General features: G+C 37.1%; 1 protein-coding gene across 1 annotated transcript in view; it reads left to right on the top strand.

The window, feature by feature from the left end:
* ENAH (ENAH actin regulator) overlaps nucleotides 1–25,120 on the top strand; it is a gene marked incomplete at its 5' end in the record, with an annotated part of 152,320 nt that extends 127,200 nt beyond the window's left edge. Inside the window, 11 exon segments of the mRNA XM_082865237.1 lie at nucleotides 3,702–4,006; nucleotides 5,885–5,995; nucleotides 7,972–8,276; nucleotides 9,218–9,360; nucleotides 9,518–9,575; nucleotides 10,838–10,886; nucleotides 14,447–14,513; nucleotides 17,187–17,249; nucleotides 20,438–20,516; nucleotides 24,109–24,166; nucleotides 24,739–25,120. Of these exon segments, the coding sequence (XP_082721363.1) occupies nucleotides 3,702–4,006; nucleotides 5,885–5,995; nucleotides 7,972–8,276; nucleotides 9,218–9,360; nucleotides 9,518–9,575; nucleotides 10,838–10,886; nucleotides 14,447–14,513; nucleotides 17,187–17,249; nucleotides 20,438–20,516; nucleotides 24,109–24,166; nucleotides 24,739–24,776 (1,276 nt within the window). The 3' untranslated portion in view covers nucleotides 24,777–25,120.
* Nucleotides 25,121–25,944: the final 824 nt, after the last annotated feature.

The following is a 25,944-nucleotide window of genomic DNA, read 5'->3' as shown; positions in this document are numbered from 1 at the left end:
TGACTATACTGGGAAAAACCTGTGTGTGGTGAGGGAGTTATAAGAGATATCTTAAAAGCCAGTAGACATGTATAAAGTTAAAATAGTCAAAAGAATTGACATATCTAAAGAAACAGCCAAAAGAATTGGTAGTAATTATCTCCGATATGTTGGAAACTGGGGTGGGAGGGTTGGAACAATGAGCTAATTTTTTCTTACAAACTTATAAACTATGTGCTTGTATTATTTTGATAAAATAAAATGAAAGAGGTGGCACAGGAATGTAACAGGACCTAATAAATTGGATTTTTAAATCATAGATCTTGGTGCAGCTACATTAAAAGTTAAATACTTTCCCTTAGCTTCTGTTTTCAAATACATTCTAATTAGAATAATATGGGTGTATCTTTTGTCTTCTGGACCCGAGAGATTGCTTAGAGTATTATCACATTTCACGTGCTCTTATTTTTTGATGCATGTTGTATATTTCAAATGTAATATAAGCCCTAGCTGAGTTTATTCATTAGATGCAGGTTATTCAATAATAATAACTTCGTCTAGTTTATTATTAAAAACATTCTTCTGAATATACCTAATTTCTTGCCCTCATCCCTACAGTGATATTGTTATCCCTCAGAAACTTTTGACCCCTAATTTATCAAATGGTATAATGAAGTCAGTACTGTACCGTAAAAATCAGATTTTATTATTTAGTTGTCAGTATTTTAAGCAACCGTTGGGTTGGCCAAAAAGTTCATTTGGGTTTTTCGGTAACATCTTACAGAAAAACCCGAGCGAACTTTGTGGCCAGCCCATAATCAGCACTACCATAGGTGTCTTCTGTTTTCCTCTTGCACTGATGAAGTACGATGATCTGACCAGAGAGAAGCTTTGTGTTGTTGTCCCAGGAGTGGGATTGGGCTTCTCCTTTGTTTTATAGTCAGTTCAGAAACCATGAAGGGGAGGGATTTCTGGAAAGGTCTTACTGGCTTTTTGGTAGTGTTGGGAGGAGCAAAGGGCAGCACGCGCATTCTGTCATGAAGCTCAGCCTCCAGTCAGAATCCCGCCAGTTTATTAGCCAGTCCAGGGAAAGTCTCAGTTTGAAACCTCCAAATAAATATTACTATTATAGCTCACATTTATTGAGTTCCTATGCTTCAGGTACTTAGTAAAGAGCTGTCGCGGTATTATCTCATTTAATCTTCCCCACAATGCTGTGAAATACTTTATGCGTAAGATGAGTGTAACTTTTTTTAAATCTTAGGGCGAGTTAATTTTTTTTTAATTAATTAATTTATTTATTGGCTGCACTGGGTCTTCGTTGCTGTGCGTGGGCTTTCTCTAGTTGCATTGAGCGGGGGCTACTCTTCTTTGCGGTGCGCTGGCCTCTCATTGCAGTGGCTTCTCTGGTTGTGGAGCACAGGCTCTAGGCGTGCGCGCCTCAGCAGTTGTGGCACGCGGGCTCTAAAGTACAGGCTCAGTAGTTGTGGCACACGGGCTTAGTTGCTCCGCGGCATGTGGGATCTTCCCGGACCAGGGCTCGAACCCGTGTCCCCTGCATTGGCAGGTGGATTCTTAACCACTGCGCCACCAGGGAAGTCCCCAGGACAAGTTAATTTTTATAGCAAGATAATTGTTTAAGTCCAGGTGGATACTTGGAGACATTTTCATGCTCTGTTACGTTATATATGAAAGGTAAAAAGCAAACTGTTATAGAGCCACATCCAGGAGGCTTCTGCAGGTTTGTAATATAACCACAAAGAGATTTTTGTAGTCATCATTTGAAGTCCTAGAGTTGAAGACGATTTTTAAATCTGAGTAAATACTGAGACATTCTATACTTTCTTAGATAAGAAGATAAAAAGATGTGAATGTTTTTCTAGCTGATCTTCAAATTTAATGAAACGTTAATAGAATTGAGAGCATAGGTCTTGGCAGAAAGGGTAAATTTAACAAAGTGATACTAAAATTTACCTAGAAAGAGTTAAATATCTGAGAATCACCTAGAAAAACTCAAAAAGAAGAGTAATAAGGATGGCTTCACCCTACTAAATATTAAAGTATACATCAGATATCAAAGCATCAAGATACTGGTGCCACGCCAGACAAATAGATCTATGCTCCAAAACATTCTGGAACTTCAGTAACAGTCAACACATGTAAAGGTGGCATCTTAAATTAAGTCTATAAACTATTCGATAAAAGGTGCTGTGATGTAGGTCACTACTTCACATGTCAAGCCCAAGATGAGTTTCATATGAACCAAGGATTTTATTGTAAAAAATAAAAGTATGAAAAGAAAGTGTTAATAATTATATAATCTTGCTGTGGGACAGGACTGCCTAAGAAGGATATCAAAAGCAGATCACATAAAGGAATAATATTACTAGATTTTCTAGGTAAAATTAAAAGCCATATTACAAAACAAAACTTTAAAAATCAAAGACATAAAAAGACGTAATAAAAGTTAATGCATATGACTAACGTGTGACAAAGTGTTATTATCTTTAATATAGAAAAGAACTCTTTCAAATGAATATGGAATATTAACTATCCCAAGAGAAAACTGGTCAAAGAACATGTGCACTTAACACTAACACAAAAATCAGTAAACAGATTGCAAAGTACTTAACCTCAGAAGTAATCAAATAAATGAAAATTGTTATATGATATCAGTCATACTAGCAAAGATTAAAAGCAATGATGGTGTTCAGTATTAGTGAGGGGAAAGGAAAGTGGGCATTCTCATATACTGTTGGGCTTCTGTTCCTGAAGACAGTTTGGAACCGTGTGTCAGAAATGTTGATATTTGTATCTTTTCATTTAGCAAATCTGTGCCTCTGGTGATGATCCTTAAGAAGCAGGTAGAAAACGGTTCAAAGATACATGAAGATAAATGTTTATTGTAGTATCAGTAATAGTATTAGGCAAACTTACATAGTACCATAGGAGACTGTTTAAACTATGGACACCTAAACAATGGAATACTACTCAGTTATGAAAAGTAAAGGTGCAAAACTGTACTTAGTGCCTTAGAATACCTTTTACAATATATTAAGTGGGAGAGAATAAAACAGATTTCAGAGTGGTAGGGACATATTCTAATTTATTTTGTTTTTAAGGTTTATATGCATATTTTTACATGTGGAAAAGTCTGGAAGTATGAATGCCAAAATGTTAATTATACTGACCTCTGGATATGAGACTTAATATGATTTAAAGTTTATTTCTTCTTAGGTCTGTTTTTCTTTTCCATTCACCAAACATTTATTGAGCTAGTGCTGTGACTAGCCATTGCATTTTCTAAAATGATAAAATATAATTTATACAGTAAAAATTTGATGTTTTAGGGAGGTAGTTACCATTTAGAGATATTTCCATTAAATGATTGAAATAATGTCTTGGTCATTAAAGTGGTATGTTCAGTTATTCATTTATTTGCAGCACTTTATTCATGAAAAGTACAGAATAAAATGAGACATTAGTGTAATGTGCTGAAGCAGCCCAAAATGATCCTAATAAGAGAAATTATTTTCATTCATATGAAACATAAGCCATCTCTATCTAACGTAGTCTTTCTTCACGTGGAGAGATGTTGATTGCATGGTCTACACTGCTTTGTATTTAAATCAGAACTAAGGTTCTCATAGGTTCATTGTGAAAAGAGTGGGTTTTTAATGGTGAGTAGCCACAGTTGCATATTTTTCATTTCTTAATTTCAGGCAACTACAAGAACAGCAACGACAAAAGGAGCTGGAGCGGGAAAGGCTGGAGAGAGAAAGAATGGAAAGGGAGAGATTGGAGCGGGAGAGGTTAGAAAGGGAAAGGCTGGAGAGGGAGCGACTAGAACAGGAGCAGCTGGAAAGAGAGAGACAAGAAAGGGAACGTCAGGATCGCCTGGAACGGGAGAGACAAGAGCGGGAGAGGCTGGAGAGGCTGGACCGGGAAAGGCAAGAACGAGAGCGGCAAGAGCAGCTAGAAAGGGAGCAGCTGGAATGGGAGCGAGAGCGAAGAATGGCAAATGCCGGTAAGAAGTTGACCGATTGTTCCGTGTTCCTGATGTCTGAGCTTGGATGGCAGTGACATTTTGTGTATTCGTGTATTAGAAAGAATATTTCACATTTGAGGTGCTTGGGATTAAGCAATACGATTTGAAATTAGAACAAATATGTGGCTATTGCTGCTTTAACATTTTCTTTTTTTATTTCTATTGCTTTTATTGCTTGGAGACTTAAAGAAAGCTCCAGGAAATTTTTATTCTGGCATTCTAATTCTTCGAACTCCCTATAAATTGGCTATAAAGTGTAAGTGTGTTTTTATGGGAAATTTTTGTATTAGATGAATTTGGAATATATTTCCCTTCTGAGAGTGCTTAAATTGTCTTGAATACCGTAGCATTCCAGAAATTTGTTTGATTGTATTCTGAAGTTTTTGAAGGAGGAATTAAAAACAGTAGGTTAAAAAGTATCCTCTCTAGAGCTGACTAGTAATTTAAATATATGCAAGTATTGTGAAAAATTAGTAAAAATTACTAAATCTGATGGAATTTTATTGAAAGACATAAGGGTTAAGATATGACTGAAAATTTGAGGTATTTTGACATTCATTAAAATTAACATTTATTATAGGATTTAAGAATTATTATTTTATTCCATATGGCCTATATCTAAAGTTTCAACGTGGGTCGATTAAATACTGGTTGATTGGTTTGTTGTTTGAGTTCATTCATTTGCTTTTGATTGCCTAATTGTTTTCTGGAGTTACAGCCAACAAAACAAAACTTTTCCACAAATAAACATTGAATTTGGGGGTTTCTAGCCCTTTATGATAAGCTTTTTGCTAGTTTCTCTTTTTATTATTTAAAAAAAGAACAACTAAGCTTACTCTTCTTTGTGGTCTTATTCATGTAATGTTAATGTCCTTTTAGTGGACGAAATAATGAAAATTAAGACTACGATATTTTTCTTGTAAAGAATAAGCTAATCAGTTTAATTTGTCAGTCAACTTGTTAGAGTAAAAGAAAACTTGTCCTCTTTTGGATCTTAGAATGTATTTATAAGTTAAGACATTTTGGAGTGAAATTAGTTATTTGCCCATGTGCTTATTCTCTGGTACTAACTGTAGTCTACATTTGTACATTTTGTCTGAATGCTGGTTTTGTGGCTTTACTAGCTCCCTTTTTCTCTCTCCTTTTTTATCCTGTCTTTCGCCGCTGCTTTCCACCTCTGTCCAGCTCCATCCTCCGACAGCTCCCTGTATCATGCTCCACTTCCTGAGTATGCCAGTTGCCAGCCTCCTTCAGCACCTCCTCCATCATATGCTAAAGTCATCTCAGCTCCAGTGTCAGAGGCCACTCCTGATTACGCTGTAGTGACTGCTTTGCCACCCACTTCCACACCCCCTACACCACCACTTCGACACCCCGCGACACGTTTTGCAACATCTCTAGGTTCAGCCTTCCACCCTGTTCTTCCCCATTATGCTACAGCTCCTCGTCCTCTGAACAAAAACTCTCGACCTTCTTCTCCTGTGAACACACCCTCTCCTCAACCTCCAGCTACGAAGCCCTGTGCCTGGTCTACTTCCAGTTTCTCGCCCCTCCCTCCGTCTCCTCCAGTAATGATTAGCAGCCCCCCAGGCAGAGCTACTGGTCCAAGGCCTGTCCTCCCCAGTTGTGTTTCTTCTCCTGTGCCCCAGAGGCCTCCATCACCAGCGGCCCCCAGCGGGCTGCTCGACTCTGTCACGTGTCCAGTGTCTCCACCGCCTACCTCAGGGCCAGCTGCGCTGCCACCGCCTTCCCTCGCACCACTCTCACACTGTGGATCTCAAGCCTCTCCTCCTCCCAGCACCCCTGTTGCCTCAACTCCCTCATCCAAGCCTAGTGTTCTCCCTTCTCCCTCTGCAGCTGCCCCTGCCTCTGTGGAGACTCCTCTAACCTCTGTGCTGGGAGACTCCTCTGCTTCTGAGCCAGGCTTGCAGGCAGCCTCTCAGCCGGCCGAGACTCCAGCCCAGCAGGGTAAGGCTTCCGTTATTGCGACTAACAGCTAATCACTTGGAAATGTTACACATCCACAGCTTTAATTGCCTAGAAGAATGGGGAGGATGGTTTTTGAAAAAGGCGAACGTGGGTTCTTTTCTGTTGGATTAATTGCATTTGGAGGATCAGTATGAGGGATTTCCGTATTGAACTAGATTTGGATATCTTCTGCAGTGTCATAGTCAGAAGTGTTATTCAGTATTTAAGGGCTTCTGTATGTTTCTTTTCATTTTCACTAGGAAAACATTCCTTGATACATTAATCCACACAATAAATATATTGATATAATCAAACTTGTCTTCCTTTAATTTCTGGAAAACAGAGAGATTATATTTAGTGCCCAGCTGTAGTCGTTAGATCTGTCATCCAGGAGTCTCCTCTGGGACAGTTCTGATCTTGGACCCTATTTCGTTTTGGCCTGTCCTGTACGTATTGGGCTTCTCATATCAGACTTCCATGGATGGGTGCCACCCTAAGCCCTGGGGAGCAGCCCAACTTTGCACAAAGGGTGGAGAGGATGGCAGGCTTGATATGTGCCCCAAAGGGTTCCATGGTCCAAAATTCCAAGAAGTAGCAGGCTGAAGGGTTAGTTGGGAGAGGATAGCATCCTCTACAGTTATCCCCCCACTCCCCATGCCTGAACTTTGCTGTCACAGTGACAGGGGAGGGGGGGATGTAATCTAAGTATGGATTATTTGTAAGCAGAGAAGGACCTTGTTCTATAAGTAAGTAAGAAGATACTTAACCCGCTCCCTTTTAAAATAGGATTTAGGGAGGATTACAGGAAGGAATATGACAACAAATTTGTACTTACAAAGGAACGGTGTTCTAGTCTGGATTTGAAACATTTATTTAAAAAAGAAATCTTAGTTCTTAAGGGCTCGTTATTGCTGTGTGTATATTTTTCATGTTGACTTACTGAATTTGCTTAAAGGTTGAGTCACAGCTCTAGTAGGTGCAGTTCAGTATCATTGTGAAAGTGATTCTGGAACAAGAGAGACACAGTTAGCCTGACAGCGTCCAAAGGCCCACCTCCTGTATCCTCAGAGCTCTGATGACCCTTCATGCAGCCCATCACTATATTCTTCCAGCAATTTATGATTCCAGCTTGTGTAACTGTTCAAAGTTAGCAGTTTCAAGAAACTTACCACCCAGTTTGCAAATACCATTTTATTTGTCCTAAAATACCCCTTTAAGCCTTAAGGAAGGGGGAGGACCTACAGGGTCAATCTCCTGGTTCCTGTTCTTGTCCACTCCTTTGTGATTTTACAAGATCTGGACATTTCTCTCTTAACCCCTGTCTTCTGTACTTCAAATTCTATGTCTCCTCATTATTTCTGATAGTTGTTTTGAGGTTTTACTTTGTTCTAGTAGATTCCTTTACTTCAACGATTCTCAATTCTCTTTATACATTGCTTTTAAATGTGGAATATTTTTGAGAGATTGAAGCCTGGAACCCACCCTTCTTTCATGTTCTCGATTCAGTCACTTTGGAAAGCAAGTAACTATATGCTTTCACTGTTGTAGAATTTATTGTCTTAACTCTTAAGGTTTACCCAGATTATTTTGGTCTGTTATTTTGAACAGCAGCACTAACTGTGCCATCCTATACATTCATTTGTCTTTTCAGGGATGCTGCCTCTGTCCCACATTTTATAAGCATTTATTTTATTTACCAAATGCCCGTGAGCAAAGAAAAAAAAAAACTAATTTAGATGATCTGTTGCAAAGTTCTATTAATAAAGCTCTAACAGTAAAGGGAGTAGTTATACACTTTGGCCGTAATTGTTAGCATGTTTTTAATACTGATTTGGACTTTAAATATTATGATAAATTGAACTCATTAATTTGTACTAAATGTTCAAGTTAATTTAGCATGTCATTCTACATGCTTTTCCTCCTAAGATAGTGTCACTTAGCTTGTTGTTGATGGTCTTAACATTTCTTTCTCTCAGGCATTGTCTTGGGACCACCTGCACCTCCACCCCCTCCTCCACTCCCGCCAGGTCCTGCCCAGGCATCAGCCGGACTTCCTCCTCCCCCAGGACCCCCTCCACCCCCTCCACTTCCGTCCTCAGGGCCCCCGCCTCCGCCTCCTCCGCCGCCTCTTCCTAATCAAGTACCCCCTCCTCCCCCCCCACCTCCTGCTCCTCCCCTCCCTGCATCTGGATTTTTTTCGGGATCCATGTCTGAAGACAATCGCCCTTTAACTGGACTTGCAGCTGCAATTGCTGGAGCAAAACTTCGAAAAGTGTCACGGGTAAATGCATCTCCTAATTAATTGTATTTTTTACGTCATGTCTTATTCTGTCTCAGTATCTAAAACATCGAATTTATTGTATTCTGATTTTATGAACCCTATGTTATTAACTTCATCGACTAAAAAACATGTGAAATAACTTAAACTTAATTAAAGTTGCAAGAATCATAGTTTCTGTAACATTCACCACTTAACATTTTACCACATTTGCTTTATTATTCTTTGTGTATGTTTCCTTCTGTATAAACAGACACACACACTCTCTTTTTGTCTGAATTGAGAGTAAATCAGAGACACCTTGCCCCATTTCCCTAAATACTTACCTCTGTATTTTGTAAGAACAAGGATATTCACCTACATGACCGCAGCATGATTATCAAAATCAGGAAATTCAATTGATACGACACTGTAATCTACAAATCTATGCAAGTTTCATCTATTGTCCAATAGTGTCTTTTATGGCACTTCCTTTTCTACTCCATCACCTGTTATAGTTTGTTGTAATGTCTCTTTACTTTTAATCTGTAATATTTCCTCAATCTCCTCTTTCATGATATTGACAATTTTGAGGACAACAATATAATTATTTTGTAGATCATCCTTCAGTTTGGTTTATCTGATATTTTCCTAAGATTTGATTCGAGTTATGCATTTTGGGGGGCAGGTTTTACATTTTTTACTACCAACGTAATATGTCCTTTTCAATGTATTACACAAGGGGACATGTGATAGCATTTTATCCCATTATTGGTGATGTTAGCTTTGATAAAACTTCACTGATACATAAAATTACTCCATTGGTCCTTAAAGTTTAAAAAACAATATCTAGGTGTTTTTATTGAAAGGAATGCTGATACATCCTTCTGTTTTGAATGTAATATATTAATAAACGTAGGATTGTCCCACATAGGAGTTTATTATGTCTGTATATTCTCATTAAGGTGGAGGATGCCTCTTTCCCAAGCGGAGGGAACATTGGTGTGAATTCGGCCTCATCTAAAACAGATACGGGTCGTGGAAATGGACCCCTTCCGTTAGGGGGCAGTGGTTTAATGGAAGAAATGAGTGCCCTGCTGGCCAGGAGGTGAGTGAGAAATTATATGGATGTGTCCAGAATTGAGAGGATTTTGTTACTTTTATTCTAAGTATAATTTAACTAGATGCAGTTCTTCCCTTTTGGCATAATTTTACACTAAGTTACCTGATGTTTTTTTTAAAAAATTGATTTACCTTCTTTCTAGGAGAAGAATTGCTGAAAAGGGATCAACAATAGAAACAGAACAGAAAGAGGACAAAAATGTAAGTTAATAAAAATAGTCTACTACGTGGAGACTTCTCTGGCGGTCTAGTGGTTAAGACTTTGCGCTTCTACTGCAGGGCCGCGGGTTCGATCCCTGGTTAAGGAACAAAGATCCCACATGCTGCGTGGTGCAGGCAAAAAATAAATAAGTAAAAATAAAAATAGTCTACTACACCTGAAAATGTGAAATGCAAGTATAGATCATTCAGGAAATTGTGTCAAAGATTAGTTTGAACTTAATTAATTTCAACTAACAGCTGTTTCTTTTTAACTCTTCAGATACTAAAAATGGTATTATTTATAAATTTTTAATGGCATTCTTACTTAGTAAAATGGGTTGAATGTGTGGGGTTGGGGGAAAAGCACTGAAATTCTCACCTTTAGAGTTTAATTCTGTACCCAAGCCTACCATTGAAGGAGTGAATGACCTTTTACTAGGTTTTTTAAATCTCTTAAAGTCTCAGTTTCCTTACATTTATAAATTTATTTATTTATTTTTGGCTGCGTTGGGTCTTCGTTGCTGCGCGTGGGCTTTCTCTAGTTAGTTGCGGCGAGCGGGGGCTACTCTTCGTTGCGGTGTGCAGGCTTCTCATTGTGGTGGCTTCCCTTGTTGCGGAGCACGGGCTCTAGGCACATGGGCTTCAGTAGTTGCGGCTCGCGGGCTCTAGATCGCAGGCTCAGTAGTTGTGGCACACGGGCTTAGTTGCTCCGCGGCATGTGGGATCTTCCCCAGCCAGGGCTCGAATCTCTGTCCCCTGCATTAGCAGGCGGATTCTTAACCATTACATCACCAGGGAAGTCCAGTTTCCTTGCATTTAAAATGAAGGAATTAGACTAAATCACGGTTTTCAAATGTTTCCCCTAGGAGCCCTGTGGTTATTAGCTGTGCCCCGCTCTCTAGTTCAGGAGGGCAGACTCTGCTTTATTTGTTTTATATATTAGTGTTTAACAGTATAATTGTTTTCCCTGCTGCATTTGGCCTTCTTTGATGCCATTCAAATCTCTCTCTCATATCTGGCTTAATCACATTGGCGAGCACAGCTCTCAATGAGGATGCGTGAGGAAAGGAGCCATGGGGAGCTGCAGCGGGTGGGAACAGGGGTGGAGGTGCTAGGATAAGAAAAAGGTCTAAACTAGTGTAGAAGGGAGCAAAGATTGATGAAGGGAAAAGTGGGAAATGGCAGAAAGTATGAAACACCAAATGTCTACAACAGGTTTCTAGAAGATGTGGTATTATTAATATGTATTTCTGTATATTTAGGAAGATTCAGAGCCTGTAAGTTCTAAGGCCTCTTCAACAAGTACACCTGGTAAGTTCGAGATATATTTTAATCTTTATGAACTTTCTGTAAGTATCAACACTCCTCAATTAAAAATTCCCCATTTCCCCATGTTTGGGTAAAGCGACTGCTTAGTTACTAAAACGTTCAAGTTCTTTGTTCACACTTGAGAGCACTGACTTTTTCCTCTACCTTTTGTGACCCCAGAAGCAGCTGTTAATTACTTTCCGATATTGGGAGATAAAATCCAAAGGTTTATTCTGATGACTCTTTCTCTGAAAATCATGATTTTTGCACATTCTGTGTATATTATTGTTAATGACTTGAAGTTATTCACTTAAGGAAAAATATGTTATCCATATGAAAGGGAAGTATTTTTAGTCATTGATTCTTACAGGTAAGGATTATGTGAGCATGTAGCTAGCATTGAAGTCTATCTCAAAACATTCTCCCATTGAATCGTCATTTTAGCCATTCATTTGCATACTATTGATAATCAAGGAAATAAAGCTTCTAATTTGTAAGGCTGAAAAAATTTTAAACAACAAGGATTTACTATATAGCACAGGGAACTATATTGTAATAATCTATAATGGAAAAGAATATATCTGTGTGTATATAGCCGAGTCACTGCTGTACACCTGAAACTAACACAATATTATAAATCAACTATATACTTCAATTAAAAAAAATAATAGAAATAAATCTCCTTAAAACTTTTGGGAAAAAAAAAAGCTTTTGGGAAATGTTCTTGAATTCAGTAAAATTTCTGACATTGAGAAGTCTTGGGCATAGAATATACTACTTAGAATATTAACAAAATACATTTCACTGGAGGTACTTAATGATGACTATATCCATATTTAGAATATGAGATTGTTGCAGTGTACATGTCATTTCTTCATATTTGACTAAAGGCTAAGCATTAGACTGTCGATTCATCTCCTTACCTAATTTGGAATGAAGTGACATAAGTAAATTTGATGAGTTTGATGAATTAATATTTAGAATGAGCCATAAGAATCCATTATAGGAAATTGTCTGTAACCACTCATTCTCATTATTGAATAGTGACTCTTCAGCGGTCTGATTGCTGTATTATAATTTATATTGTGACTGTGAGTAAGTTTTCCTCTGAATAGGACTCAAATCAGTTTATGTTATCTTCATTAAAAATTCAAAGCCAAAATCAAAATGCGTGCTGTTATTAAAACCATAGATGTTTTAGAATTCAACTATAATTTGGGGTCACAGAAACTTTTAGAATTTGAAAAGAGCTATGGACCCTCTCCCAGGGAGGGAAAAATCATATTTTTATACAAAATTTGTCACCATTGCAAAATATTCATGAATTCCCTGAGGGTTACCTATGGACTCCAGTTAAGAACTCCTTACCTAATATATATCCCCTTATTTAAAATATGAAAACTGAAGCATGGATTTTGCGTGTGTTTTTGTGTGTATGTTTGCATATGTGTGCCATGTTTATAAAATTAAGGTTCATTCAGAAGGCCTGGAGGCTTCTTTTTTTTTTCACTTGTTTCAGTCAAAAAAAAAATTTTTTCCCCCTAATTGCCACGTGTCAGACACTTGACAGGCCAAAAAGAAGCAAAAGATAAAGTCACCCTAAGCACAAGAAATCCATGGTTCAGCTGGGATGATGAGATACACACAAGTGAAAAGTTCATCTTTTGCAACCACATGTTGAATTATTAAATAATGTGTCAAAGAAGGAGGAGATTGTATAGTTTGGAGTCACCTGGGTCATCTTTGTAGGAAAAAAATGACATTTTACCCTGCCTTAAAGAGTATTTATTTACCTTAGCTGAAAGTAGAGGAAGGGGTGCTGTTTCAGGAAGTGGGTACGTCATGGGCAAAGATGGGATTTGGAGCTGGAAGAGACTAGGAAATATCAGGTAGACTTGCCTGACTAGGATGGAGGGTTCTTTTTGAGGCGTATTGGGGGAGAAAGTTTGGAAAAGCAAGTTAGAAGTAAAATGTTGAAAGCTTTTTATGAGAAGATCAGGAGTTTAGACTTCATCCTGCAAAGAATTGAGTTGACAATCAACTGAAACTGTTCTAGGAACATTAAAATTGCAGTTGTGAGCAGAGTGATGTAGAAATCAGGGAGGACCAAGATAGGGAAACTGGTGCCAGTAAGGATTTGGTGTGTTTCCAAAGACCCAATGAAGGCAACCCAGCCTCTGTCCTTCCTCCTGAAACCGACCTGGAGCCCCCTCGCAGAGAACACGGCCTCACTATCTGCAGAGCCAGACTGAACTGCTCTTCCGCAAAACCACATGCGCTCTCTGAAGATGAAAGGATAGTTCTGGTTTGGCTGCTTGAGAAAGGACGTCAGCCAACTGTTAAATGGTAGCAATTGCTACGTCTTATGTTGGAATTATTTCTTCATCTCTTTGCCTGCCTCTTCTTTAGTGACAGTGTCCTAATGGCTATTCTCTGCCTGTCCAGTTGTCCTTCAGGATTTCCCTCTTTTCCCCTCCTCTGGCAGATGTCTCTTGGATGTGTTTCTGGTTCTGTCTGTCGTGGACCTCCTCATCTGATTATCTGATGTCCCCTGGCTCACTCTGTGGTGGTCAGTGAGAGAGTGTGTTAGCTGTTAGAATACAGATGAAGGAGTAACCATTGATTGATTGACAGGGAGTAAAGCAAGATGAAATATGACTTTGTTTCACACCTAGGTGACTGAATGCAACGGAAATCCGGAACAAAAGCAGTGTTTCAGAGTTTGAGTTGAGAGTTTAAGTTTAGTTTTGCATATGTGCAGTTTGAAAAGAGGACAATTTACCTCAGTAAGAATGTGCATAGGCCAGTTGAGGGGCTACCGTGGAACTCAGACCAGTTCTTTTAGCTAATACTCTGTGCAACTTGTAATGTAGACTTGATTCTCATGCGGCCCAGATTCATCCTTCCATGACAAGCTTCCACTCCAGATTTCGCCCAGTCATCCAGTGAGGCCAGTGATGGCATCAGCGAGGCAGCCCAGATTAGAAAAACAGTTCAAAGCACAATCAACTAAAAGCTCAGAGGGAACTTTATTTAACTGGAGTTGTCTGCTAAGTGCCAAGAATTGGATTGGTTGTTTGACAGTCAAGGAAGTACAATACAGTCGGATGATTCTGAAATATATGTTGAGTTTGAATGTTTTCCCAAGAGGACTGTTTGAATTTAGATTAACTATTGAAGTACATGAACACATTAAAGATTCTTTTTATTAGTTTTACCATTGGCACTAAAAATAGTTTAAAAGAGTACAGTTAATACTGTCCCATTCTTATAAATTTAAACTATCCTTATTAATTTAAAATAATTTTCACAATTCCATTCTAATTAATTAAAATTGTCTTACCCTTAATCTTATTATCCTATCTTTATTAGAGAAACTTCTTACCATCTGGTGTTTAAAATCATTGTATTTTAGATTTAACAATCTAAGTTCTTCTTAGGGAAACTTGTCATACTTGCTTATTAATTTCTTCTCATTTTGGGGTCTGAAATGGTACAACTTAGAATCCTAACTCTGGGAGCATACAGGATATTTAATAACTTACATTCTTTTATTTTTAAAGAACCGACAAGAAAACCTTGGGAAAGAGCAAGTACAATGAATGGCAGCAAGTCACCTGTTATTTCCAGGTATCAATTTTTTTCCTAAGTTTTATTTTAGAATTGTACCTGAAAAGAAATCTGCATTTTTATTGTAAAAAATATTCGAATGGTAGATCTGAAATTGTACAGAGGAGCAAATAAAACATCTATAATCCTGCTGTTGGACGACCACTAAGCCCCACTGTATTTTTATTAGTAATTGTCTAAATTCTACCCTATGCTTATTATTGTCACCCAGTTTGTCTGAAATTTTAAGATAGCTTTATTCCTCCCAGTTTTTTTATTTTGAAAAAATTCAGAACTGCAGAAAAGTTGAAAGAAGAGTATAGCAAACGTCCGTGTACCCATCACTTAGATTCACCAGTTATTAACATTTTGCCAGCATTGGCTTGAACTCATGTCTACACATCCACACTTTCTTCTCTCTGAATAGGTGGAAGGCAGTTTGCAAATCTGTGCTGCTTCAGCCTGAATACTTTAGCATTTTTATTAAGAAACAGGACATTCTCCTGTATAACCTCAATACCATTATCCCTGTCAATAAACAACATCGAACTTTTGAAAGAAACTTATGTTTTAAACTGAAAGGCAGCTGGAGAGAAAAAGCTACAATGTTTAAGAGAGAGTAAAATAAAACCTAAAATTTTGAATTTATAAAGTAGAAAGATTTATTTTTCAGTTGAAACTTCTGATTATAATCGAGTTAGAAAAGATAATGCTCAGAAACAAGACTGGTTAATTCGTGTTTCTACAAGTGGCTTTGTATGCATGGTCAAGCAAATTCAGTATTTCTTAGCCAGGCATACTTTACTATCATAACTAACTTTATATCATAGGTCTTTAAACATAGGTGAAACTTTTTCTTGGTTTATGAGACAGTTTAAAGGACTCATATTTTTTCCAGAGAAAGGTATGTATCTAGAGACTAAAAAGTTTTTTCACCTTTTCTTTATGAGCTATTTGTCTTATTTTTGCCTCATAAAAAGCAAACTTGAGTCTAATTATAGAAACCTAATAAAGAAAAATGCAAGAGTAGATCTTATATTGTCACAAGTCTGTTGTGTGTTAGCTTCAATCTAAGTTTGGGTTTGTTTTTTGTGTGGTTCTTTCTGTTGGTGGGAAGATTTGGTGATGACATAGTTATTTAAGCTCCGCAAAGAAACTGGGCCTTCTTTGAATGTATAGAAGCTTTCAGTTTCTAAGTGACTGAAAGATGAATATATTTGATTTTAGGAGAAAATGGCAGAATTGCTTTTGGTGAACATGTTTTTTCAGTAGAGTAGAAAAATTGCACATTTATGTTCTCGCGTACCTAATTGATGTGGCCTTCTAATGCATCTCCAGTAGTTGTTACAGATTTTCTTCAGTAGCACATTACGAAGCCTGGTTTATCAAGTGCATATCAGAACAGAACTGTGACGTGCCATTTGTCCTTTGTCACTACTTTCATCCCTTCCTCATTGATAGGGATTCTGTAGTGAGCTTGGCTGAAGCTAAACTTAAATTCATGGCAAAAGTCCTATCTTAGAAGGGACATGGAAAAGCTTCTCCAGGTGGAATGTATGTGTTCCTTGATGTGGGTGGGTTCATTTAATGAAGGAAAGAATTTTATTTCAGAGATTTTTCAGACTTCTAAAGGAAGTTTAAGTAAGTGCTCTAAGCATCACCATTTAAAAAATATTTTGTCAAATACGGGTTCTTATATCTAGTAGTGTATTGTAATGATGTTCTAGCTCTGGTAGATAGTTTTCCTCTCTCTTCCCAAAACAGACGTTCCGATTCTTTCCTGAGCGCTCATATCCCTTTTGATAGATTTGATCCAACCACTGATATGTATGTCTTAAAATTTCACTGCAAGCAGTTTTAAACCATAAAAGATTTTTAAAATATGTTTAAAAGACTAATAACTGTATTGCTTTTCTTCCTAAATTATTTACCCCGTTCCTTCTGAAAGCAAGTATATTGGCCATTTTTTGTTTTTATTTAAGCACACTTTATTCTTGCACAGTACCGAAAGTACCCATTTCTCTTCTGAACATCCATGTCAAAATTATGTTAGTGATAAGATGGATTAATATCCTATAATATACGTGAGATATTGCATAGGCTATATTTATTAAGTGAAGATGTCAGACAGAATAAAAGCAAGAGTGTTGACATTAAAAATGCTCTAAATCATGACTGGAACACAACATTGGAAAGTTTGTGAATTCTTCCTGTGGTTTCTATTAAGAGCTTACAGATCTTGTATTCAAGATGGAAAAAGAGTTCTTTATGTGCCTCCTGAGAAGAGTTAATTTTGTATACTTCAAGCTATAGTGATTTTTATTGTGTTTTTTATTTGAACCTGTAGTTTTATTTGTATTCACTCCAATAGAAATGTCTTTGGTTGTGTTCTGATACTTGTTGAATCTTTGTATAGGTAGATTTTACTATGTCTGCAGTCTGTAAAAGTAGCCATTGCGTAATGATTTTTAAAAATTCTCTGTAATTGTCAAGTAAACAGTGTCCTCACATAACTAGATTCAGTCTCCAGATAATTTTTTTTTAATTGGGAAAAACAGTTATTTTAAAGTTAATGGACTCCTTTAGTTCTTCTTCTGTTTGCTATAACTAAAAACCTATAAAACAGTAACATAATGAGAATTAATTTTTAAAGTTCTATTGTATACCCCTTTAAATGGTTTTTCCCCTTCATAGACGGGATTCTTCAAGGAAAAATCAGATTGTTTTTGACAACAGGTCCTATGATTCATTACACAGGTATCATCCTGATGTGACTTTGTGATTTGAGACTTTGAAATAATATGTTATAGGGCTGAGCTTTTTCTACATGGATTGGTCATCACCACAGGGAGAGATGTAGGCAGATCGAGCCTTTCATATGTAGCTGTATTTAGAACACTTTTTTAAAAAATTCTGAGCGATTTTAATGAGAAAAATTAATAGATCAATAGTATTCATTTCCCCGCCATCAGTTTATATTTGGATTATGATAAATATAAATGATAAACATATCAGAAATACTAATATAAATGATAAACATATCAGAAATACTAGCATGGGAATCTAAGGCCTCATATATCTAGAGTGTTTGTAGCTTTTGCATTTTATTTTAAAGGCCGTTCTCTTTATAAGACAAGGCTTTAAAAATTTGAATAGAAGATCCTGTACTGTTTGTCACTGGAACACAGGACAGTACTATAGCCACAATTGTAATAATTTATTATTTGAGGAAAATCTCTATTTCCTACATACTTTGCAGTATACTGAGTATCTTTATCAACCTAACATCCTTGAGATTATTTCTTTTCTAGGATGAGTCTTATTATACCATTTTTTAATTAAGAAAACTTAGGATATGAGCCATGTATTTCTTTCTTGATTAAAAAAATTGACAATTACTTAAAATCCTCAAGTGCTTAAGCCATATTTAGAATTAATTTGGCAGAATAGAGACTTAAACAGTTGTAGTACAGTTATTTTATAGGCAGGTATCTAGAGGCAACACTCTCATTATAAAGTAATAAAAACCTCTGAGAATACCCCTTTTTTCTTATCAATTATGGTAAAAACCCTCATGTTAGAAATAACTGAGACATACCCATGTTATTATATACATCTATTTTTAAAAATACACATCAGGTCTACTGGGAGCATGAATTAAATAGTATATGGAGGGGGTGTCTATGGCAGTGAGTAAGGAGTTCTGTAATCAGACTCTGTGTGGCCAGACTGTTATTAGCTACAATTATTTTCATGCCATAGATGATTAAAATGTTTGGTAAGTTCATTTTGTCAGCCAGTTAAATCTGCATAAAGTGTTCATAATACAATAGTGAAACAGTTTCTCCTGCTTTTTTTGAGATGGTTTAATTGTTTTGAGCAGAAGACTTATTTAGAAAATTTGCTAGCACATAGAAAAGTAGCATTTAACAATGAGATTTTCTGTTGTAAATCTTCTCAGTTACCTTGCTGCTTTCATACGTAGTGCCCCCTGGGATAATGTTGATAAGCCTTTTTTGAGAAGTGGTGATTACGTCTTTCCTTCAGTATGAAAAGTTCCCCCCTTTAGTAAATTATCGTGGTGGTGGTGGTGGTGGTGGTGGTGGTGGTGGTGGTGGTGGTGGTGGTGGTGGTGGCGGTGGAGGTGGATTGCATGTTAGCATGAGTTAAAGTTTTTAAAAATTGCATGTTTCCACAGTTTTCTGTCATATAACAATAATTTTGCATTGTTTATTAAATATGGATATATTCATAACATAATGCCTGGTTAAGTAGCAGACGGTAGTTATTCACATGAATTTCAGGGATAGTCTGTAACATCTTACAAAAAAACCTGACGGAAAAACTCGAACAAACTCTTTGGCCAGCCCAGTATAAGTTTAGGAGAAAACAGTTAGCTAGTTTGTACCAGTTAAATGTGAAATGTAAAAGAAAAGCAGAATAAATAATAATTTACTTCTGGAGAGCAGGATGGGACACTATGGGTAAATGAAATGCACAGTATGTCAACCTTTATGAATATTTACTGTGTAGACCAGGCTCTCCAGAGCACTGTGACTTGCACACTGTGGGTCTCAATACGTCTTAATTGACTGTAGAATTAAGTAGTCTCAGCAAAGTGAAAAAGGTGTATTGTCTCAAGAGGGAAGGAAGTATGTCATATAAATCTTCTTATCCAACCCAGGGCCTAGCTCAGTGCCTCTTGAATGAGGTTTTCTGAAAGTTATTATTTTTCTTGTTCATATAAACATAGCAGCAGATATGTAATAAAATTGGTTGTCTTCCTTCACAACAATCTTTTAAGTTGTCATATGTTTGATGTTAAAGCAGATTAACTCAATATTTCATCTTCACAAACAGTGCCTATGGGTTTGAAGTATAAATATGCCTTATAACAATTATAAGTTTGAAAAAGTTATTATACCCATTGAATCTTGGTTCAAATTTCTAACATTGGTACTCTGCAAAGTTGGAAATATATGACTTGACTAATGGTTTTCATTTGCATTGATTTGTGACCCTTAAAGAGTGGCCACTTAGTATATACTAAACCTGAAAATAAAGGACCATCTAATTAAAATTCTAGATCTTCCACTTAGTATTTTCTCTCATTGCCAGAATTGGAGAGGGAGCCATGACTGACTGACTTGATAAAAATGTACCTAATACTTAAGACTTATTTCTTCATGTAAAATTTTTAACAGAAGCTAAACTTCTGAAAGTGCAGTAGTAATTGACCATCTGCTTCTATGTGGCATTCCCCTCCCTTTTCCTTTTAAAAAAATAAAATAAGTTTATGGAAGTAGATGACAATTCAGATGATGTCTTCATAAAAACTTCATTGGGAAATAGCCACATGAATATACTTGTAATTTAATAATCATTTTTCCAATATCCTTATTTGTTTTGATGCTTAAAACGGAATAAAACACATACAAAGAAATCATACTCATTAAGTATTTTTTCCCCTGCATAGAATTTGTAAATTGATTTATATAGAGTGAAATATTCAAGTCTTTATAATTTCCTGTTCATTGGTTTGTCAGATATTTAGTAGATAACGTACAGTTTCAAAAGGAGAAAACATGATTGTTTTACTTGGGCTGGGACGTTGCAGCTGGCCTCCCGTCTGTCCTGATCACCATGCCACATGTTACCCAGTCACCCTCCTCGTGCCCAAAGAGTGTCGTCCTCTACTGGAGAAGTCTTCTCATCTTATCACCTTTTTCTGATTTCTTTACAAATAACTGATAATACTGAGAAAAGTGAGAAATACTTTCATATGTTCTTATCAGTTCTGCAACTATTAGAACAATTAACTTTTTAACTCATGTTTTAAGAAATGTACTTTAATCTGGTGTTGGGTTGGTAAGTTTGCAATTACTAATGAGCTCATTAAATATCCTAAGCGTTATTTACCTGTCCTGAAAATTTCATCTGTACAGACCAAAATCTGCACCCTCGTCACAGCCCAGTGCCAACGGAGTCCAGACGGAGGGACTGGATTATGACAGGCTGAAGCAGGTGGGCGACCAGTGGCAGCTTCCCCTTATTTGCACTTGTTCTTTTTAAAAAAATATCCCATGTGCATATGTTTGACAGGTTGCGAACGTGTTTGAAAAGAATGTAGAGTTAAAAAAAAAAAGAATGTAGAGTTAGATATTTTTTTACGCAAGTTAAACAGTGGTATTAGTACTATGTTATTTTTTTCAAATCCTCATGTTTTGGTTCATAAGTTTGCATAAAGTGCCAACAGTGGTGGAGGGTAGGGGCAATGGTTTAATGCTATATTATAAACTTTAAATGTAAGTGAATGGTGTACAATTGCTTAAAAAAAAAAAATGGGCTTGCACTTTTCACTTATCATTAGCCGAAATGGACCCACCAAGTCTGATTTTAGCAAGAATGTGAGGAAAATGGGCACTCTCACCTCACATACTTCTGCTTTCTAGGAAGCGGTTTGGGAAGACAAACCAAAAGCCTTAAAAATAAATGATTTACCTTTGAACCCGGCAATTTCACTTTGAAGAATTTATGCTAAGAAAATAGGATAGAAGTATGTAACTATACAGTGTGGAGGAGGGCACTGCAGCTATTAAGGAACCATAACTGAGAATATTGAACAATGAATTGTGAACACTTGCCCACATTAGGTGAAACAGACAGGTAACCAAACAGTATGAACAGTTATGTCGATTTTATAAAAAGGAAAAAGATATTGTTCGTATTTTGGATACATATGCATTATATTTAATACCTGTATACACAGAAAAAAAAAAAGGAAGGAGTAATAGGTGATTTTGGAACCTTGAACTATCTTATTTCTAGAAGAGGTAAATAATTTTTTTTTTTAAATGGTGGTGTTTAAAAGATTTGAAATGGAAGGCAGGACATCTTAGTAAAACAACTCTCAGTTTTGCAGACCTGAGTACAGATGTGCCTGTAGTGAAAAATTTAATTTTTGTCTTCTTACCCTGCACTTCAGGGTAGCCTCTGAAAATAACAGTTGTACAGATCACTGTAGCAGGCTTTTATTGACTGTCTGGCGGACTTCAGTGCTACACATTTGCTAGGTTATTCGCACGACATTGTCCCCTAATTCTCATAGTAGTCAGATAACATAGTGTTTGTACTCAAGTTGTGCACATCTGAGGTTCAGAGAAGTTAAATTTACTCAGTCCCACAGTCAGGATCAGAAGCCAGTCTAAAGACTCAGACCTACTAGAGAAATGGACTTGAGGATATGGGCAGGGGGAAGGGTAAGCTGGGACAAAGTGAGAGAGTGGCATGGACATATATACACTACCAAATGTAAAATAGATAGCTAGTGGGAAGCAGCCGCATAGCACAGGGAGATCAGCTCGGTGCTTTGTGACCACCTAGAGGGGTGGGATAGGGAGGGTGGGAGGGAGGAGATATGGGAACATATGTATATGTATAACTGATTCACTTTGTTATAAAGCAGAAACTAACACACTTAAATTATTAAAAAAAAAAAAAAGAACCCAGTCTTTATTCGGAGTTCGCTTTCCCCATTCTATCACTCATTTTTTAAAATGCCAACAAAGTTTGAGTGGGGCTTAAAAAGAGACCAATAATGTTGCAATAATGAGTTCAAAGTCAAATAGGAATTAAAGAGAAATACTAACAATTTCAGATCAACCTAATTTTTATACTGCAAAGCTGTTTGAACAGTTCAGTTGAGTTATGTAATTTGAAAAGCATGTGGTCTTTGATAATCAAGCCCTTGTTTCCTGTGTGTTAAACATGGCTTTCTTTTCTTGAAAAACATTTTAAAATGGAGCACTTGCACACATTTAAAATATGGTAAGTTCTTGGCAGTCTGAAGTAGGGGACTAGAAGAGAGGGTAGGTTTGATTTTAGGACTGATTTTAAGTTAAATCAGTTAAAGTTAAGTTAAATAAGTTAATTTGAAAAAGGATATCTGTTAGTCCATATAATAACTTCTGTGCCTCAGTTTCCTCATTGGAAAATGAAGGAATTAAACTAATTGATAGTTTTCAACCTTATTTTAAGCGTGAAAAGCTTTTTTTATGAACCTGAAACACAGAGCAATTTAATGTTACCTGAGGTGTGTGCAGTATTAAAGTCAAATAACTTGAAATTAATCCTTCCAAAGGATAGCTATTTTTCACCCATTAAAATTGTGTCACCTTGGGCTTCCCTGGTGGCGCAGTGGTTGGGAGTCCGCCTGCCAATGCAGGGAACACGGGTTCATGCCCCGGTCCGGGAAGATCCCACATGCCGTGGAGCGGCTGGGCCCGTGAGCCATGGCCGCTGAGCCTGCGCGTCCGGAGCCTGTGCTCCGCAACAGGAGAGGCCACAGCAGTGAGAGGCCCGCATACCGCAAAAAAAAAAAATTGTGTCACCTTATTAGCTCTTTTAGCTTTCATATTACACAGTCTTCATTTTTTAACTAGGGGGTATCCATTATTTCAAATTGAACTTTATAAATATTGATTTTGCAAAATATGTAAAGATGGATCGGTTTTCATATAGGAAGGAGGGTCCAGAGCATCACTGTTAACTAGAAACATAACACGGGCCACATAGTACTTTAAATCTGTAGTAGCCACATTACATACAGAGAAACAGGTGGTATTCACTTTAATATATTTTATTTAACCTAATATAGCCAAAATAATCTTTCAATATATAATCAGTATTTTTAAATTACTAATGAGTTATTGTACATTACTTGCCTCATACTAAATCTTTGAAATCTGGTGTCTGTTTTACATTTACAATGCATCTCGCTTCAGACTAGCCACGTTTCAAGTGCTCAGTAGCTATGTGTGGCTGGTCCCTGCTTCTTGGATGTGCACGTCCAGCGGGGTCCGATCCTCTTCCTTCCCCACCTATTAGGGCAGTCCCTGAGGGCCCTCCAGGGGAATTCTAGATTCCTTGAAACTTAGTTTGGCAGCTCTGGTGACTCCTGAAGTAAGGAGTCCCCGTACTTCAGACCAGGTGACAGATTTGCCAAGCGCTGGTTGTCCAATTCACATGTCTTCTTCCTTGAAACTTCTTTATATATTATTACCTCTTAGACAGCTCCCAGAAGACTAGATTAAAAGCAGAGCCAGGGGCTTCCCTGGTGGCGCAGTGGTTGGGAGTCCGCCTGCCGATGCAGAGGACACGGGTTCATGCCCTAGTCCGGGAGGATCCCACATGCCGCAGAGCGGCTGGGCCCGTGAGCCATGGCCGCTGAGCCTGCGCGTCTGGAGCCTGTGCTCCGCAGCGGGAGAGGCCACAACAGTGAGAGGCCCGCGTACAGCAAAAAAAAAAAAAAAAAAAGCAGAGCCATTACGTTTTCTAGAAATTATCTGAATCATACCTTTCACTGGACGACCAAGTAATTATTTTAGTTTTAGAAAACATTCTGCTTCATATTTTGCTAAGCTAGAATAAGCAAAGATTGGGAAGCAAAGGCCATTAAAACAAAATTTACCAAGGTTAATCTTCTACGACATAAATTGTGACTCTGGAAACAAAAAACATACATAATATGTCATACATTCTTAAAATTTTATGTGAGCAAGAATCTTTTTAACAGTTTTTTTTCTGTATTTCTGATGTTTTTCTCTTAATATTTTAGGACATTTTAGATGAAATGAGAAAAGAATTAACTAAGCTAAAAGAAGAGCTCATTGATGGTGAGTGTCTAAACAAATTTGCTACCCTTTAGAGTAGTGTTCAAGAATAGCCATTTTAAAGAAAATGCAAATAAAGAAATACCCAGTTTATTACTTGAGGCCATAAAACAATTACTTTTCCATATTATCCTGCCCTTTACTTGGTTTAGGAGTCAGGGAGGAGCTCTGTCTCCTTCATATAATGGAAATTATTTGTGAGAATAGGGGTAAGCAAGATTCCTAAGTAAGTTTCCAGTGTTGAGTAGTATTAGATGGAAAACTTGGTGAAGAAGTCTTTCTCTAGGTTACTTCTGTTCATCCATCCCATCCCACTGGCCTCTTGTTTTAAGCCCCCAAAATCGGTGTTTTCGTTTTGTGTACAAAATGGAGAGAATATATAAATATATAGAAATTAGTGTGGTCTTCGTAAAAATAAGAAAACAAAGATTTCTGCAATGAAAGATGCAAGATCAGTATGTCTTTTTATTACTGTGAGTTTGAATACAATCGTTAAGATTTCTTAAGAATGAATCACCCATTTACTTTACCTTATCATTATATTTACTTTTAATATTTTTCCTTTTCCTACCCAGCAATCAGGCAGGAACTGAGCAAGTCAAATACTGCCTAGAGAATCAAACTAAGGAGAGACAGGACTTTAATCTGGAGAAAGGAAAAGAAAAAACAAAAACCTACAAAGAACAGCTGTGTTAACAACAACAAAACCCTTACATCTTGTGAGCTGTAAGAAGAAAATGGAGACAAACAGTCGGAAGGAGGGAAAAACCAACATACTTTGAAAGCCTTCAGACATTACTACTCTGGCGATAAGCTGTTTCCCTCACAGTTTTCTGCTTTTCTCTGACCTTTACAACGGGATGGAGGAGAGTCATTAGGAGTTTCTGTATCAGTTATGCAGAAAATACTGAATCCGTCAGGCAAGATCACCATGCATTGAAATACTTTCATGTCAAGAGAAAATCGCACGTTTTCCACAATCCATTGCTAAAATAAAGAGGAGAAAGGCTTGAGAATTTTTTTTCAGAGAATGGTGATGAGGAATTGAGCAAGTTATGCTCTTGTATTGTAAATGTTTCTCTCAGGTTTGTCTTCCTATCATATTTGATATTCCATGAATAATCGAGTTCAGCCCTATGTAGGTTAAGATCATAAAATGTGGAACGAATGGAATTGTATGTGCTTTCAAAGGGTGATATTTATAAGAAAGTGTCCTAAAAATGATTTGTTCGGAGTGAGGAATTTTAGAACGATAGGAAGTCTCTCGAGTTTAGCCTTCATGCAATTTTGTAGATTCAAACATAAAATTTGTCCAGAATTTAAAGATTTAGATGCCTTCCTAAATTGTTACAATGCTTTACCAAATCTGTGACTCCTACATAACACAAACCAGTGGTCAAATGTAAAACAGTATATTGTAGATTCACTGTAGGTTTTCAACCTTTTTTAGATTTATGCACGTGGACCTTTTTATAATGTAATTACAACCACCACAAAATTAGCTTTTTAAATTGCAGACAGTAATGCATGTCAAACTAATATGTAGTGGCCTTTTCAAGGCCTAGTCCCAGGGAAAACATTTTGTAGAGTATAGGGGAGCGGGAGGAAGGGAAGGAATAATTTTTTATTTAAAGTTAATTTCTGCACTATCTTCGTTCTCAGTTATCTGCATGAATAATAATGAGGAATATTTTGTGACTTTAATTCGTAAATATGTTAACAGCACCAAGTACTTAATCTTTTACATCATGTCTTCAGCTATTTGTATTTTCACTTGAGTA

Source organism: Leucopleurus acutus, assembly GCF_964270905.1.
Source record: "Leucopleurus acutus genome assembly, chromosome: 2".
In the NCBI taxonomy this organism is placed as follows: Eukaryota; Metazoa; Chordata; class Mammalia; order Artiodactyla; family Delphinidae; genus Leucopleurus; species Leucopleurus acutus.
This window is presented reverse-complemented; position numbering and strand designations above follow the sequence as displayed.